At 43.7% G+C, this 15,838-nt stretch overlaps 1 protein-coding gene across 3 annotated transcripts in view; it reads left to right on the top strand.

Moving 5' to 3' along the window:
• vps13c (vacuolar protein sorting 13 homolog C) overlaps positions 1–15,838 on the top strand; it is a 294,729-nt gene that overhangs the window by 173,237 nt on the left and 105,654 nt on the right. For all 3 annotated transcript variants that reach the window (XM_033014961.1, XM_033014960.1, XM_033014962.1), the window contains 7 exons: positions 369–461; positions 761–1,126; positions 5,050–5,139; positions 6,389–6,544; positions 10,567–10,831; positions 13,141–13,301; positions 14,154–14,275. In XM_033014961.1, the coding sequence (XP_032870852.1) occupies positions 369–461; positions 761–1,126; positions 5,050–5,139; positions 6,389–6,544; positions 10,567–10,831; positions 13,141–13,301; positions 14,154–14,275 (1,253 nt within the window). The remainder of the gene's footprint in view (positions 1–368; positions 462–760; positions 1,127–5,049; positions 5,140–6,388; positions 6,545–10,566; positions 10,832–13,140; positions 13,302–14,153; positions 14,276–15,838) is intronic.

The following is a 15,838-nucleotide window of genomic DNA, read 5'->3' as shown; positions in this document are numbered from 1 at the left end:
CTATCCTGCACACACTAGGAACCATTTTCATTTTTATCGGAGCTAATTAGTCTACAAACCTGTACATCTTTGGAGTGTGGGAGGAATCAGGAGATCCCGGAGAAAACCCACGCAGGACACAGAGAGAACATACAAACTCCGTACAGACAGCACCCATAGTCAGGATTGAACCTGGGTATCTGCCGCTGTAAGGCAGCAATTCTAACGCTGTGTCGCCCAAAATAGTTGACAACACTTGGTTAACCACAATAATAGCTCAGGACGAGGATGGGATGACGAGGTTGCTGGAGCTACTCCAGCACCTTGTGTTTTGATCACGTTTCAGCATTTGCTCCTGTGTTGTGACTGTGTGGTGTTGTGCATTCCAGGTGTTGCAGCCTTGTTCCTTGTTCTTGGACTTCGTTGAGCCCACTTCAGGGCCACAAGATATCAGTCTTAAAGTAGAACCGATAAACTTAAAGGTGAGAAGGTTGCTTTCTTTTGCATACTGTGCTGTGTTCTTTTATTTTGTCACTAATTCAGAAATAAATGTAATAATATTTGGATGGGGTAAGTGTACAAAATTGCTGTCTTTTCGTACTACAACTGAATTCTGCCAGTATCAGTATCTTTAATTTCTCCCGATATGATAGTTAAACTCTGTTATTTTTGATCTTCAGTATAATTATACTTTTTCTAATATATCGCCTTGCATCTAATCTTAAACCAGTGAATGATTGTTATTACTGGAGAGTTTTATTTTATTTTATTTTATTTTAAGGTATCTCCTATCATTCTAAACACTGTTATGACAATCATGTCTGTGATGAGGCCTAAAGTGCAAGAGAATGAAGGTGTGCTGCCAGTGTGCAAGGACACGGACCTCTGGGCTGTGAAAGACGTCCACAACTGCAACTACTGGTTCCTGGGAGTTGACGACGCCGATGAAGCCACAGAGAATTACTTTGGTGAAAATCATCAAAGGATCGGCGAGTCGTTCAAGATTATTGTTCCACTAATAAAAGTAACACTCGAATGTGGCCTCGGCCACAGCACCATCCCTTTGCTTTTGACCGAGTCAACGTTTTCAGGACGAGTCGAAAACTGGACATCACTCATCAGTATTGATTCAAACATGACCCTTGAGGTAACTTGTGTGGGAAGCAACTACAGATGCTGGTTTACACCAAAGATAGACACAAAATGCTGGGGTAACTCAGCGGGTCAGGCAGCATCTCTGGAGGAAAGATGACATTTGTTGACGATGACTGAAGAAGGGTCACGACCCGAAACGTCACCTAGTCCTTTCCTCCAGATACGCTGCCTGACCCGCTGAGTTACTCCAGCATTTTGTGTCTATCCTTGAGGTAACTTGTTTTATCTTTGATTGGGATACACAATGTATTGATATTATTAATGTTTTTTTACTGGCCCAGCTTTACTAGATACTTGATATCGTGCTTAGCACTGCAATATATATTTTAATCCAAATAAAGTGAAACCTATAGAAAGTTTCTTTAGTGTGATGCGATGTGCAGCCAACGTGTAGTAATCTTCATAATGATGGAAATGAAGAAGCCAATTTATGAAAATTAGCAAATGATTTGATCGTTTAGTTCTGTGATATTAGTTAAGGATAAATATGAGGAAGGACCATGCTTTTTGCATTTTTCAAAGCGGTCTTTTCTTGCATCTGACAAGACTAATGTCTAGTGCTAGAAGATGAGAAAATGATGACTGTATAGTCGTTGTCATCTGCCGTGAAATAGCACCCTTGTTGCATGGCTGTGTAACCAGCCAGTCGTATGTTTTACAATTACACATAGAGTGCTTGGCAGATAGGTGGAAGATTCTTTGTGTCTGGAATGGTTGCAACTAGGGATTAGAGTCACAACATTACATAGAGTCACGGCACAAAATAAACTCTTGACACAACACAACATAGAGTCCAGGTCCAGAGAGCACAGACTCAGAATAAAAGGACGAACCTTTAGAAAGGAGATGAGGAAGATTTGTTTCCGTCAGATGGTAGTGAATCTGTGGAATTCATTGCCACAGACAGCTGTGGAGGCCAGCATAATGGGTATTTTTAAGGCGGAGATTAATAGGTTCTTGATTAATAAGTGTGTCAAGGGTTATGGGGAGAAGGCAGGAGAATGGAGTTGAGAGGAAAGATAGATTAGTCATGATTGAATGGCAGAGTAGACTTGATGGGCCAAATGGCCTAATTCTGCTCCTATGACATGAATATTAAGGATCAGCCTTTCAATGCAAAGATGCAATGTATTTTTTCACCCAGAATGTAACGAATCAAGGAATTATCTGCCAAAGGTTGTAATGGAATCTTCTGTTGAGTATATTCAAGGCCAATATTGGAACTCGTGAAGGATAGAAGCTATCACCAACCCAGTAACTTCCACAACAACCTTAACTACACCTACCAACCTGTCTCTTGCAAGGATGCCATCCCTTGCTTAGTTTTCTCTCACCGCTGCACCTGTTCTCCAGGTAGAGGATTTGAATTTAAGACATCTGAGCTGACCTCCCAAACAGAACATGGATGTAGTTCCCCTGGTCTTTATCCTTCACCCCACCAGCCTGTGCATCCACCACATCATTCTCCATTGTTTCCACCAGCATCTATATGATCCCACCAGCAGTCACATCTTCCCATCCTCACCCCTTTCTGTTGCTGCAGATTCTGCTTTCTCCGTAACTCCTTGGTTCACTCACCCCTCCCTCTCCCCAGACACCACCTCCCACAACAGCAGGAGGTGAACATCTGTCCCTACACCTTCTCTGCCACACCCATTCAAGAATCTCCAACAGTTAACAATGGCCTGTTTCCTTTATCTTCATTACTTTTTTGCATATCTTTCATTCATTGTTCTTTATCTCTCTACATCATCGTCTATATCTCTCGTTTCCCTTATCCTTAACCAGTCTGAAGAAGGGTCTCGACCCGAAACATTACCCATTCCTTTTCTTCAGAGATGCTGCCTGTCCCGCTGAGTTGCTCCAGCTTTTAGTGTCTCTCCAACAGCACTTCCATGTGAAAGAGATTTACATGCAGCTCTTGCAAAATTGTCTATTTCATTTGGTGCTGTCGATGTTGCTTCCTCTACATTGGTGAGACCAGTGTAGACCTGGGACCGTTTCCCCAAACACATGCACTCTGTTTGCCTGTACCAACTGGAGAGCTTGGTTGCTTGCCACCTTCCTGTTCCCATGTTGACATGTTTGTCCTCGGCACCTTCCACTGCCAGAGTGAGACCCCTGAAAAAATACCATCTCGTATTCTGGTTGTGTGGACTACAACTCAACACAATCACTGAATTCTCCAATTTCAGATAACCTAATCCTTCTCTCGACCCATCCTTCCCCCCCCCCCCCCCCTCCTCCCCCACCACCCCCACCCCCAACCCCCTGTGCACATCTTTCTTTCTGCTCTCCCTGCCTCTGTCACCCAGTTCCTTTCACCTTTTCTACCCCCTCCACCCACACATCACCCTCCCATTACTACCTTGCATCCCCCATTTCTTGACCCATCTCCCCTTCTCCTGTTGGTCTACGTTTCACTCCATGACTTCCTCATCAGATTCCACCATTTGCGCCCTTTTGTCTTCTCCACTTTTCACCTCCATACTTGGTTATTATCTCCTCCCTTCTCAACCCCAACCGAGTCGTCTGCCAATCAGCCCCATCTCACCTGGATCTACCTATGTCCCAGTTCTTGCCCCACCCCATCCCCTCAGCTCCCTCTACCAGTTCTCTCCATCAATCTGAAGACGGTCCCTGACCCAAAATGTCTCGTGTCCATTTCCCTCCCCAAATGCTGCCTGGCCCGTTGCGTTCATTGGGCTGTTTGTTTCTTGAAAGTATGGACGCTCTTTCCATCTGCCATAGGGGATGGTGGAATTGGGTACCATTATTACATTTAAAAGGCATTTATACAGGAAGTTTAAAAAAAAAAAGCAAAGCAGAGAAGTATATGATCAGAGTGCAGGCAAAAGCAATGAGTGTAGATGGGCATAAAGGTGAGCATGGACATGATGGGCTGAACGTCCCATTACTCCGACTCTTAAGCTAGTGTAGAAGGTTTGCTAATGCTTCGGTGTTGAGATTTAAGATAACTTGGGCAGGTGGAGGGTTGACATTGGAAATAACATCAAAAAATATGAAAAAGGATCGAAAGTCCCTGTGAAATGCAACACAAAAATAAGCCCATTGGCCCACATTGATATTAATCCAGCCCCTAACATATTTTATTCTTCCTAAATTCCCATCTCTCCAGATACCCCAGATTCTACCATTCACCATCACAATGGCAGTGCTGGCTCGAAGGGCCGAATGGCCTCCTCCTGCACCTATTTTCTACGTTTCATTAGGGCAATTTAAAGTGCCCAGTTAATTGATACGGTGAATTGAATGGCCGAAAACTGGCTTCTCGGACAACTAATATTGTTCCCTGATTCAAAAGGGGTGACGGATAATTCTGGAAACTACAGACCAGTGAGACTGGCATCATTGTTGGAAGTTGTTGAGAGAAGATGGAGGAGTTTGATAGAGTGTATCATTCTTATCAATCTATTGCAAGATTTCTCTGAGGAAGTGTTCACCTACTCTAGACACCATTTCCCAGGTGTTTGTGAGCATGTTGCAAGGTCAGCTGGGTCAACTCAAGCATTTGAAAGACCTGAGCACAATTTTGGTTCTAGTGCCAGACTGGCAGGATGTCACACCTGCCCTTTTAGGTGAATATATATGATCTCACAACCTTAAATTTAAAAAGGGGAGGGTTCTTCCCACCTATTTAGGACAGTATTTATCGTTAACAATACCAAAACAGGCAACATACATCAGCTCAATTGTCTGTGTTATAACATAACTACTCTTCAAAATGTTTCCTTGGTTGTAAGCCTTCTTAGTGACATATTGAGGTATACATATAACCACATTTTTGTTTTGAACTGTTTTAATCTAGAATATATCTAGTACAGAGAGTATTTCTGGAAAGACGATGTGTATTTGGTGCGCTTCTGAAATAAAATGAATCTGCTTCATCCAAAGGTCCTTTATTATAATGAACTGAATGCGGTGTGGGAGCCACTCCTGGAGCAAGTGGTCCCAGGAGAGCAAAGATGGAGTCTGAATCTGCAGGTAATACGATACGATAGAACTTTATTCACCCCAGAGGGAAAGTGGTCTGCCAACACAACATTACACACAACACACAACAAGGTACACGAAAACCTGAAAAAAAAAAGACAGGCGACTGTTGTCTGGCTGCCGTGAGCACAGCACCTTCACCAGAACAAATGAACAAACAAACGAACGCAGGCAGAGGATCTTTAGATTGTATGGCGGCGATAATGTCCATACCATTTCATCAGGATAAGCTTTGTTGCACAAACTAGTATCTTGTCAACCTAATGCACAGTACCTTGTATGTCATTTTAACAAGACAGGTTTGAAAGGCTGAGAAAGTTTGAAAGCTTGAAATAGAACCTAAAAAACCCTAAATTATGATGTGCTGACGTTGAAGTTAGTCAGAAATGTACGTGATCATTGTGGGGCATTTTATTATGGGCACATCTTATTAATGTGGGCAGCACAACCTAATCCAGTGGTATATCAGTCTGAAGAAGGGTTTCGACACGAAATGTTACCTATTTCCTTCGCTCCATAGGTGCTGCTGCACCCGTTGAGTTTCTCCTGCACTTTTGTCTACCGTATATTTTTTCCAGTATGTTTATTTCATACTATTTCTGTCCTGTTTAAAAGCACCACTGTTTTGTTTTATTGAAACTCCCACAAGTACATCGACTTACCTTTTTCTCTTCTGGTATTTTTTAAATTGAATTTATTGCTCTGATCCTTCAGATTTAAGTTTTTATGCCAGTTTATAACCAAGAATCTCGGTACCTCAAAGTTTAGATTATAATGGATTTAATTTTAAATTAATCAGAGCTGAGTTATTACTGAGGGAGACAGCTGATGCATTGTAGGATGCATTGATTCAAATTTTTAGTTTAGTTTAGAGATACAGCGCGGAAACAGGCCCCTTCGGCCCACCGAGTATGCGCCGACCAGCGATCCCCGCACATTAACACACAAGGGACAATTTACAATTTTACCAAGCCAATTAACCTACAAACCTGTACGTCTTTGGAGTGTGGGAGGTAAAATAAAGCTCACGGGGAAAACCTACGCAGGCCACGGGGAGAACATACCAACACCATACAGACAATATCCGTCGTCAGGATCGAACCCGCAACTCTAGCGCTGCGCCACCATGCCTACTTCCTGGTTTTATAAGTAAACTTTGGGATGACTTTTTCTTAAAGTATAATTCCAAACTTCATGTATTTTATTGGATTATTTGTGTCTATTTCTGTTTCCTGGTTAGATGAAGACCAACACGAGAGCAGACAAAGCTCTCATTCCGGGTGACGACTTCCTTCCCATCCCTGATCCACAGACTACCATTACCATTTCTTCAAAGGACGTGCTGAATATCACAGTGTCCAAATGCAGCATGAACGTTATGAACATCTTGGCCAAGGTGAAATAATGTGGTTAAAACACAACTATTATATGTGTTTTTTAGCATTGGAACACTGTTTAGCTGTAACAAATCAAACTCGAGAAAGTTTGCATCTCTCAATGTTTGTACATAGTGGAGTCTAAAAAAAGTATCCCGCTTCACAATATGATCCACAATATCAATATAGAGAGACACAAGGAACTGCAGTTGCGTTTGGATGGTCAAGGGCTGATTAGGGATAGCCAGCATGCTTTTGTACGTGGGAGGTCGTGTCTCACAAATCTGATTTACTTTTTTGAAGACGTGACTAAAAAGGTTGAAGAGGGCAGAGCTGTAGATGTTGTGTACATGAACTTCATAAGGCGTTCAACAAGGTTTTGTGTGGTAGGCTGTTCTGGAAGGTTAGATTGCATGAGATCCAAGGAGAGATAGCTGAATGGATAGCAAATTGGCTCCATGGAAGGAAGCAGAGGGTGATGGTGGAAGGTTGCTTCTCAGATTGGAGGCCTATGACTAGTGGTGTGCCTCAGGGTTCGGTGCAGGGCCCGTTACTGTTTGTCAACTACATCAATGATTTGGATGAGAACCGACGGCAAAATTAGCAAGTTTGCTGATGATACAAAAGTTAGTGGTTTTGCAGATAGTGAAGATGGTTGTGAAAGATTGCAGCAGGATCTGGATCGATTGGCCAGGTGGGCAATGGTTGATGGAATTTAATAGAGAAAAGTGTGGGGTGTTGCATTTTGAGACGTCGAACAAGGGCAGGACCTACACAGTGAACGGTAGGCCTCTGGGCAGTGTTGTAGAGCAGACGGATCTAGGAGTACAGGTGCATGGTTCCTTGAAGATTGAGTCAACAAGGATGATTAGCCATGAATGGCGGTGCTGGCTCGAAGGGCCGAATGGCCTACTCCTGCACCTATTGTCGATTGAGTCGCAGATAGATAAGGTGGTCAAAAAGGTTTTTGGCACTTTGGCCATCATCACTCACAGTATTGAGTATAGAAGATGGGAGGTTATGTTGCAGTTGTATAAGACTTTGGTGAGACCGTATTTAGAATATTGTGTTCAGCTCTAGGCACCATGTTATAAGAAAGATATTGTCAAACTTGAAAGGGTTCAGAAATGATTTACAAGGTTGTTGCCAGGACTAGAGGGTGTGAGCTATAGGGAGAGGTTCAATAGGCTGGGTCTCTATTCCATGGAGCGTAGGAGGATGAGGGGAGATCTTATATACAAAATCATGAGAGGAATAGATCAGGTAGATGCACAGTCTTTTGCCTAGTGTAGGGGAATCGAGGACCAGAGGACATAGGTTCAAGGTGAAGGGGAAAAGATTTAATAGGAATTTGAGGGGCAACTTTTTCATGCAAAGGTGGGTGTATGGAACAAGCTGCCAGAGGAGGTAGTTGAGGCTGGGACTATCCCATCGTTTAAGAAACAATTAGACATGGTCATGGATAGGACAGGTTTGGAAGGATATAGACCAAGCGCAGGCAAGTGGGACTAGTGTAACTGGGACATTGTTGGCCGGTGTGGGCGAGTTGGGCCGAAGACCCTGTTTCCGCACTGTATCACTCTATGACTGTATGACAGGTGCATGGATAGAAAAGGCTTAAAGAGATAGGGGCCAAACCCAGGCAGGAGGGACTTGTGTAGATCGGGCATCTTGGTCAGCATGGGCAAGTTGGGTTGAAGGGTCTTTTTCAATGCCATATGACTCTATGATTATAATTTATAATGGGAAACAATGAAATGGCAGAACAGTTAAACGAGTTATTTGGTTAGTCATAGAGTGATGCAGTGCGGAAACAGACCCTTCGGCCCAACTCGCCCACACCGGCCAACAATGTCCCAGCTACATTAGTCCCACTTGCCTGCGCTTGGTTCATATCCCTCCAAACCTGTCCTACCCATGTACCTGTCTAATTGTTTCTTAAACAATGGGAAATATAGACCAGTTAGCCTTACATCAGTAGTGGGGAAGATGCTTGAGTTGATTATTAAAGATGTTATATGTTTTTGCAGTGCATTTGGAAAGCAGTGATGGGATCAGTCAAAGTCAGCATGGATTTATGAAGGGGAAATCATGCTTGACTAATCTTTTTTGGAATTTTTTGAGGATAGATGTTGAGGATGGAATTTGAGCCAGTGGATGTGGTGTATCTGGAATTTCAAAAAGCCTTTTGGCAAGGTCCCACACAAGAGATTAGTGTGCAAAATAAGAGCACAGGGTTTTGGGGTTAGGGTATTGACATGGGTAGACAGGAAGCAAAGAGTAGGAATTAAAGGGTCCTTTTCAGAATGGCAGGCAGTGACAAGTGGGGTGCCGCACGGCTTGGTGCTGGGATCACAGTTGTTTACAATATATATTAACGATTTAGACGAGGGAATTAAATATAACATCTCTAAGTTTGCAGATGACACAAAGTTGGGTGGCAGTGTGAGCTGTGAGGAGGATGCATTGAGGCTGCAGGGTGACTTGGATTGGTTGGGTGAGTGGGCAGAACTTGGCAGATGCAGTATAATGTGGATAAATGTGAAGTTATCCACTTTGGTGGTAAATACAGGAAGGCAGATTATTATTTGAATGGCGTCAGATTAGGGGAAGGGGAGGTGCAACGAGACCTGGGTGTGCTTGTAAATAGATCACTGAAAGTAAGCATGCAGATACAGCAGGCAGTGAAGAAAGCTAATGGCATGTTGGCCTTCATTGCGAGAGGATTTGAGTTTAGGAGCAAGGAGGTCCTATTGAACTTGTACACAGCCCTGGTGAAACCACACTTGGAGTATTGTGTGCAATTTTGGTCTCCTAATTTGAGGAAAGACATTATTGCTATTGAGGGAGTGCAGCTTAGGTTCACCAGGTAATTCCTGGGATGGCGGGACTGACATATGATGAAATAATGGGTTGACTGGGCTTGTATTCACTGGAATTTAGAATGATGAGAGAGGATCTTATAGAAACATATAAAATTCTTAAAGGATTGGACAGGGTAGATGCAGGAAAAATGTTCCCGGTGTTGGGGGTGTCCAGAACCAGCGGTCACAGTTTAATAATAAGGGGTAGGACTGAGATGAGGAAAAACCTTTTCACCCAGAGAGTTGTGAATCTGTGGAATTCTCTGCCACAGAAGGCAGTGGAGGACAATTCACTGGATGTTTTCAAGACAGAGTTAGACATAGCTCTTAGGGCTAACGGAATCAAGGGATATGGGAAGAAAGCCGGAACGGGGTACTGATTTTGGATGATCAGCCATGATCATATTGTATGATGGTGCTGGCTCGAAGGGCCAAGTGGCATACTTCTGCACCTAGTTTTTATGTTTCTATGAGATTTTACTTATATATAGACAAAAGATTTTGAATAGATTTTGAATTGAAATTTCAACTTATTTTGTGAGACAGTGCTGGGTCAGATGTAGAATACAGTATGCCGCAGTCGTCCCGGATTCTAACGCTTCAACAGCACCTTAGCCGCATTTATTTGATGCTGCCTGACCCGCTGAGTTACTCCGGCATTTTGTGTCTACCTTCGATTTAAACCAGCCTCTGCAGTTCTTTCCTCCACATGTATTTGATTGTGTTGTGTTTTGCAGCTATTATAGTGCACAACAGCAATTAAAAGATGTGTTCAATCTGTTGGCTGCTGTTTAAGTAGCAGAAATCAGTGTAGCATTATGGACATGTTGATTTTATTGTTCAGTGGTAAACTTGCTGCGGGCAAGAACAGATAAAGCTGGAAATGATCAGTAGGTCAGGTGGCATCTGTGGGAAGAGAAGCAGAGTTAATGTTTCAGGTTGGAGACTCTCGGTCTGAACCGAAAAAGAGAGAAAGATGTGTGAAGCTGTAGAGAGGGTGAGGAAGAGGAATATCTGTGCTCAGGTAAAACCATGGGGATAAGATGTATCTCTGGTGATCTGGTCAGTATCTGTTGTGGGGCAAGAACGTGGACGGAACCCAGAGAATGAAGCTGGGAAAGAATATTTCTCTCTGGCCTTTGATAAATGTTTGCATGAAATCTGTGACTTATCCGCAGGCATTTTCGGCAGGAACAGATTCAACGTCTAACTATCTAGTGAAGGATCAGGTTCCATACACCTTCAAAAATGCCCTGGGCATTGCTCTTGATTTGCATCACTCCTCAAATCTACATGTTGTTGGTTCCACCACCGATCAGAAACTGCATCGTCTGGATGTCGGGCACGTACTGGAACTGGACTATGCATTGGTGCAACCCAAAGCTGAAGGGAAGCTTTCTGTGTTACAGAAGCAGGAGAGCAACCTGTATACTGTGACAGTGGGTAAGTTGGACATTGAGAGTACGTAAACGCACTCAAATTGGGATTGGTAAAGGTCAGTATGGCCTCTCAAACCGTTTACACCATTTAAGACACAGGCTGGTAGAGCTGCTGCCTCACCGCGCTAGAGACCCGGGATTGATCCTGACCTCAAGTGCAGTCTGCACATTCTCCCTTTGACCGCGTTGGTTTTCTCCGGGTGCTCTGGTTCACTCCCACATCCCAATGATGTGCAGGTTTGTAGATGGGCTTCTGTAAATTGTCCCTGGTATATAAACATAGAAAATAGGTGCAGGGGTAGGCCATTCGGCCCTTCGAGCCATTCAAAATGATCATGGCTGATCATCCAAAATCAGTACCCCATTCCTGCTTTTTCCCCATATTCCTTGATGCATGTTGGTGGTGGACACGAAAGTGGGATACAATGCAGGTGATCAATGGTTGGCATTGTCGGCATGGACTCGGTGGGCCGAAGGGCCTGTTTCCTAGCTGTGCCTTTCAACCAGACAAAAACAGTTCTTATATATTAAAAAATATAGTTATTTAAAAATGTTTTAAAGGTTCTTGCTCCTCCTACAAGAGAAATTACTTCACATTTGGTCGATTAAGATCCCTCGGGATCAATCAAGTTCCGCTCTCATTCTTTGGAACTCCAACAGTGCGGGGATCGCTGGTCGGCTTGGTCTCGGTGGGCTGAAGGGCCTGTTGCCGCGTTGTATCTCTAAACTAAAAAAAAAGATATACAGGCCTGATCTGTCCAACTTTTCCTTGCCTGATATCCCATCCAATCAAGGTAGCGGTGGAGCCAGCCTCTTGTGACTAATTCCAACATGCACATCCTTTATTTAATGAGATCAATCATGTTCTCACCAATGCATTATATCACTGAATGGTCATACGTTACAGAAAAGCATTCCTAAATAGCTTCTAGAAGAAAATGAACGCCAAGGTCAGCCTGTTTATGATGAGCAGAATGGAGGCCTTTGTTTTTGAGCAATTCTTTTTGAACTTTCTATAATTTCAAACATTTATTTGAAAAATAGTTTTCAAGTGTTGTCAACTACTCGTTTCTCCCAACAGAAGAAGAATCATTTCCATCAACCCTGTCGGCACCCCTCCAGAATCTTGCGTTTAAATCCCGAACTTCTCACCCTCAGTCTGAAGAAGGGTCTTGACCTGAAACATCATCCATAGCTGCTATCCATAGGTGCTGCCAGTCTTGCTTAGTTACTCCAGCATTTTGTGTCAATCTTCAATGTAAACCAGCATCTGCAGCTCCTTCCTACACAACTTCTCACTCTTCTGTACCCCAGCGGATACAAGTACAGTCTGTAAAGATTACAACAAATAACCCGCCCATTCCAGAATCAGTCCATTAACTGCTTCCAGTGTATTAACATCGTTAAATATGGAGGCAAATAATGTATTCCAGATGTGATCTCATCATTGGCGTTTACTGAATATAACCTTGCTTTATTAGTATGCAACTCTTCTCACAATGAGCGGTCATGTTTTGTTAGAATTTCCCAATGAGTGCTACACTGCAGGCCTGCACCCTGTGATGGAACGCCAAGATGCCTCCATCTCGCAGCTCTGTAATCTCTCCCATTTAGACAATGTACTTGCTTTCCTGCCAATATGGAGAATTTCATACTATTTAATTTAATTCTATTTTCCACCCTGAGAATTGTGAATCTGTGGAATTCTCTGCCACAGAAGGCAGTTGAGGCCAATTCACTGGGTGTATTCAAGAGAGAGTTAGATATATCAAGGGATATGGAGAGAAAGCAGGAACGGGGTACTGATTTTGGATGATCAGCCATGGCGATGTGGGCTTGAAGGGCCGAATGCCTACACCTGCACCTATTTTCTATGTTTCTATTTGGTACTGTTTGCCAGATTTGTTGTAATTAACGGTGGCGCAGCGGTAGAGTTGCTGCATTGCAGCGCCGGAGACCCAAGAACTGATGATAATTCTGCATTAACTTGTGCAAATGCTAAGTAAAATGTCAAGATGTTTTTCTGAAAAGTGCTACCATTGTATTTGGTTTATCTTCCTACCACAACCAGAGAGCAGTCCTGAACTACTATCTACCGCTTTGGTGACCCTCGGACTATCCTTGTTTGGACTTTGCTGGCCTTACCTTGCACTAAACGTTATTCCCTTATGTATCTGTACGCTGTATATGACTCGATTGTAATCAAGTATTGTCTTTCTGCTGACTGGTTAGCATGCAACAAAAGCTTTTCACTGTACCTCACTGTACACACGTGACAATAAACTAAACAAAAACTCAACTTTATTTCCGCAGTGCCATGTAATTACACAGAAGTGGCAGACATCCCGATGGCGATGCCGGGGCGGCGTCTGTACAATGTACATTGTCCCAACAGTGAGCATTCAGTATCACTTGTGGTCCAGATAGATGCCGTGGAAGGTGATAAAAGAATTGTCATCCGATCCCCTCTCCAGGTAATAGAGCTTTTCTTCATTGATTTCTCTAACTTCAAGTAACCCTTGCATCCCCTCTCTCTCCGTCCCTCCCCCATCTTAGTCACCCTACTAGTTTCAGTCTCGTTCTGTCTGTATAACTCGTTATCATCGACCCCACAGCCACCAATAGCTCCATCTTTATTTGATCATCGTTACTTTTTGCATATCTTCCATTCATTTGTCCTTAGTACTGTCCATACCTCTCGTTTCCCCTTTCCCTGACTCTCAGTCTGAAGTTGGGTTTCGACCCAAAACATCACATATTCCTTTTCTCCAAAGCTGCTGCCTGACCCGTTGAGTTACTCCAACATTTTGTGTCTAGTCTGAAGTTGGGTTTCGACCCAAAACATCACATATTCCTTTTCTCCAGAGCTGCTGCCTGACCCGTTGAGTTACTCCAACATTTTGTGTCTAACTTCAGTTTAAACCAGCATCTGCAGTTCCTTCCTACACATTTCTTCATTGTTGTTCACTTTAGCTCTCCATATCAATTACACTGCTAGTATTGTCTTCAATGCCTTACTAACCAGTGAGTTAGTTTATTTGAGATTACTGTCCACACGGTGAGGTGAATTTGATGCAACATGAGAACCAGTTGCATTTTAGGAAGCTGGGACCAGGGAAGAGTCGGCGATTCTAAATGTTTGCTGTCTTGATCTGTAAAGTGAGACAGCATGGAAACAGGCCCAACTCAGCTGTACCGCTCACGGAACTTCCCAAAGATACTGCTTAACTGTCTGACCCACTCAATTACTCCAGCACTTTGCTTAAAGATGTAGTCAAGTCAGAGACTGGTGTAAATAATGAAATGCTCTGTTTTATTTATCATAGATAAAGAACCACTTCTCCATCTCCTTTATAGTCTATAAATTAGTTCCGTCTAGGCAGTCACTGGAGCAGATTGGTGTGGCCAGTCCGGAAGAGGAGTTCCATGTGCCTTTAGACTCGTACAGGTAAGGGATTTATTAAAGGATTTGTATATGTTGGAGTAAGGAGGTGAACCAACTGTATCAGATAGGGGAGAGACAGAAAGTGCTGTAGTAACTCAGCGGGACAGGCAGCATCTCTGGAGAGAAGAAATGGGTGACGTTTTGGATCGAGACCTTTCTTCGGGCTAAATTTGGAGAATAGTGTGAAGAAGGGTCTCGACCAGAAACATCACCCATTCCTTCTCTCTAGGGCTGCTGCCTGTCCAGCTGAGTTGCTCCAGCATTTTTCTGTCTATCTTCGGTGTAAACCAGCATCTGCAGTTCCTTCATACACTGATCAGGCAGGAGCACCAATCAGGACAGGAGAGGGGATGGTTCCATTGGAATCACCACAATCAACGCAGTTGGATCCATGATTGACTCAATTTTATGCATATGTGTCAACAATCAACTTCATCATTCGATTTATTTTCTAAATTATTTTATCAGTGCAAGTTCACCAGGCTGGGTGGGTAGCCATTCCCGAGAGAGACCATCATCTGGATCTGTTACTTGTCAATGATCAGTAGCTAATGGAAGCACAAGACTGCAGATGCTGCAATCCTGAGCAAAAAAACAAAATGTTGGAGGAACTCGGTGGGTCAGGCAGCATTTGTGGAGGGAAATAAACAGACTACACTTTGGGTTGGGAACCTTGTTCAGACTGATGTAGTAGAAGGGAGAAAGCTGAGAAAAATAGGTCAGGGCAACGGATGGGGCAAAAGCTAGCAAGTGAAATGTGGATGATAGGTGGCAGAAGGATGCAGATATTAACAAGGGCTTGGGATGAAATGGAGATAGAAAGGTTCCAGATAAAGAAAAAAGAGGGGGAATGGTGTGAAGCAGCAGGACAGGATAGTGGGTGGAGGGCGAGGGGGAGGAGGTGAATAGGGGGGAGAAAAGGAAAATAGGGTATTCCAGTAAAGAGGGATGGGGGATGAACAAAAAGGGAAGGTACAGGAATGGGTGCGAGAGGGAGGCAGTGGGAGTTAGATGAGCACAAGGGAGGGGGACAGGGAACAAGGTGGAGAAGAGGTGGACAACAAAATGAGTAAGTCAGCAGGACAGGCAAGATCTCTGGAGAGAAGGAATGGGTGACGTTTCGGGTTGAGACCCTTTCTCTCCTACACGAGGTGGAGAAGACGGATGAGTTTAGTTTAGTTTAGAGATACAGCGTGGAAACAGGCCCTACGGCCCACAGGGACCGCGCCGACCAGCGATCCCCGCATATTAACACGATTATTAACACTATCCTACACGCACTAGGGACAATTTTTACATATACCAAGCCAATTAAGCTACAAACCTGTACGTCTTTGGAGTGTGGGGAGAAACAGAAGATCTCGGAGAAAACCCACACCAGTCACAGGGAGAACGTACAAACTCCGTACAGACAGCCCCCGTAGTCGGGTTCGAACCTTGTGTTGGGAAAGTCGGCAACATGGAAATGCAAGCGATTACAGAAGCAGGAATCTTGAGCAGAACGTCAGGTGCTGGAGGACCTTAAATGGGTCAGGCAGCATCTGTGGAGGGACTGGACAGATCCGA

This window comes from Amblyraja radiata, chromosome X (assembly GCF_010909765.2).
Source record: "Amblyraja radiata isolate CabotCenter1 chromosome X, sAmbRad1.1.pri, whole genome shotgun sequence".
In the NCBI taxonomy this organism is placed as follows: Eukaryota; Metazoa; Chordata; class Chondrichthyes; order Rajiformes; family Rajidae; genus Amblyraja; species Amblyraja radiata.
Note: the sequence above shows the minus strand (reverse complement) of the source record. Positions and strands in the feature narration are given on the sequence as shown.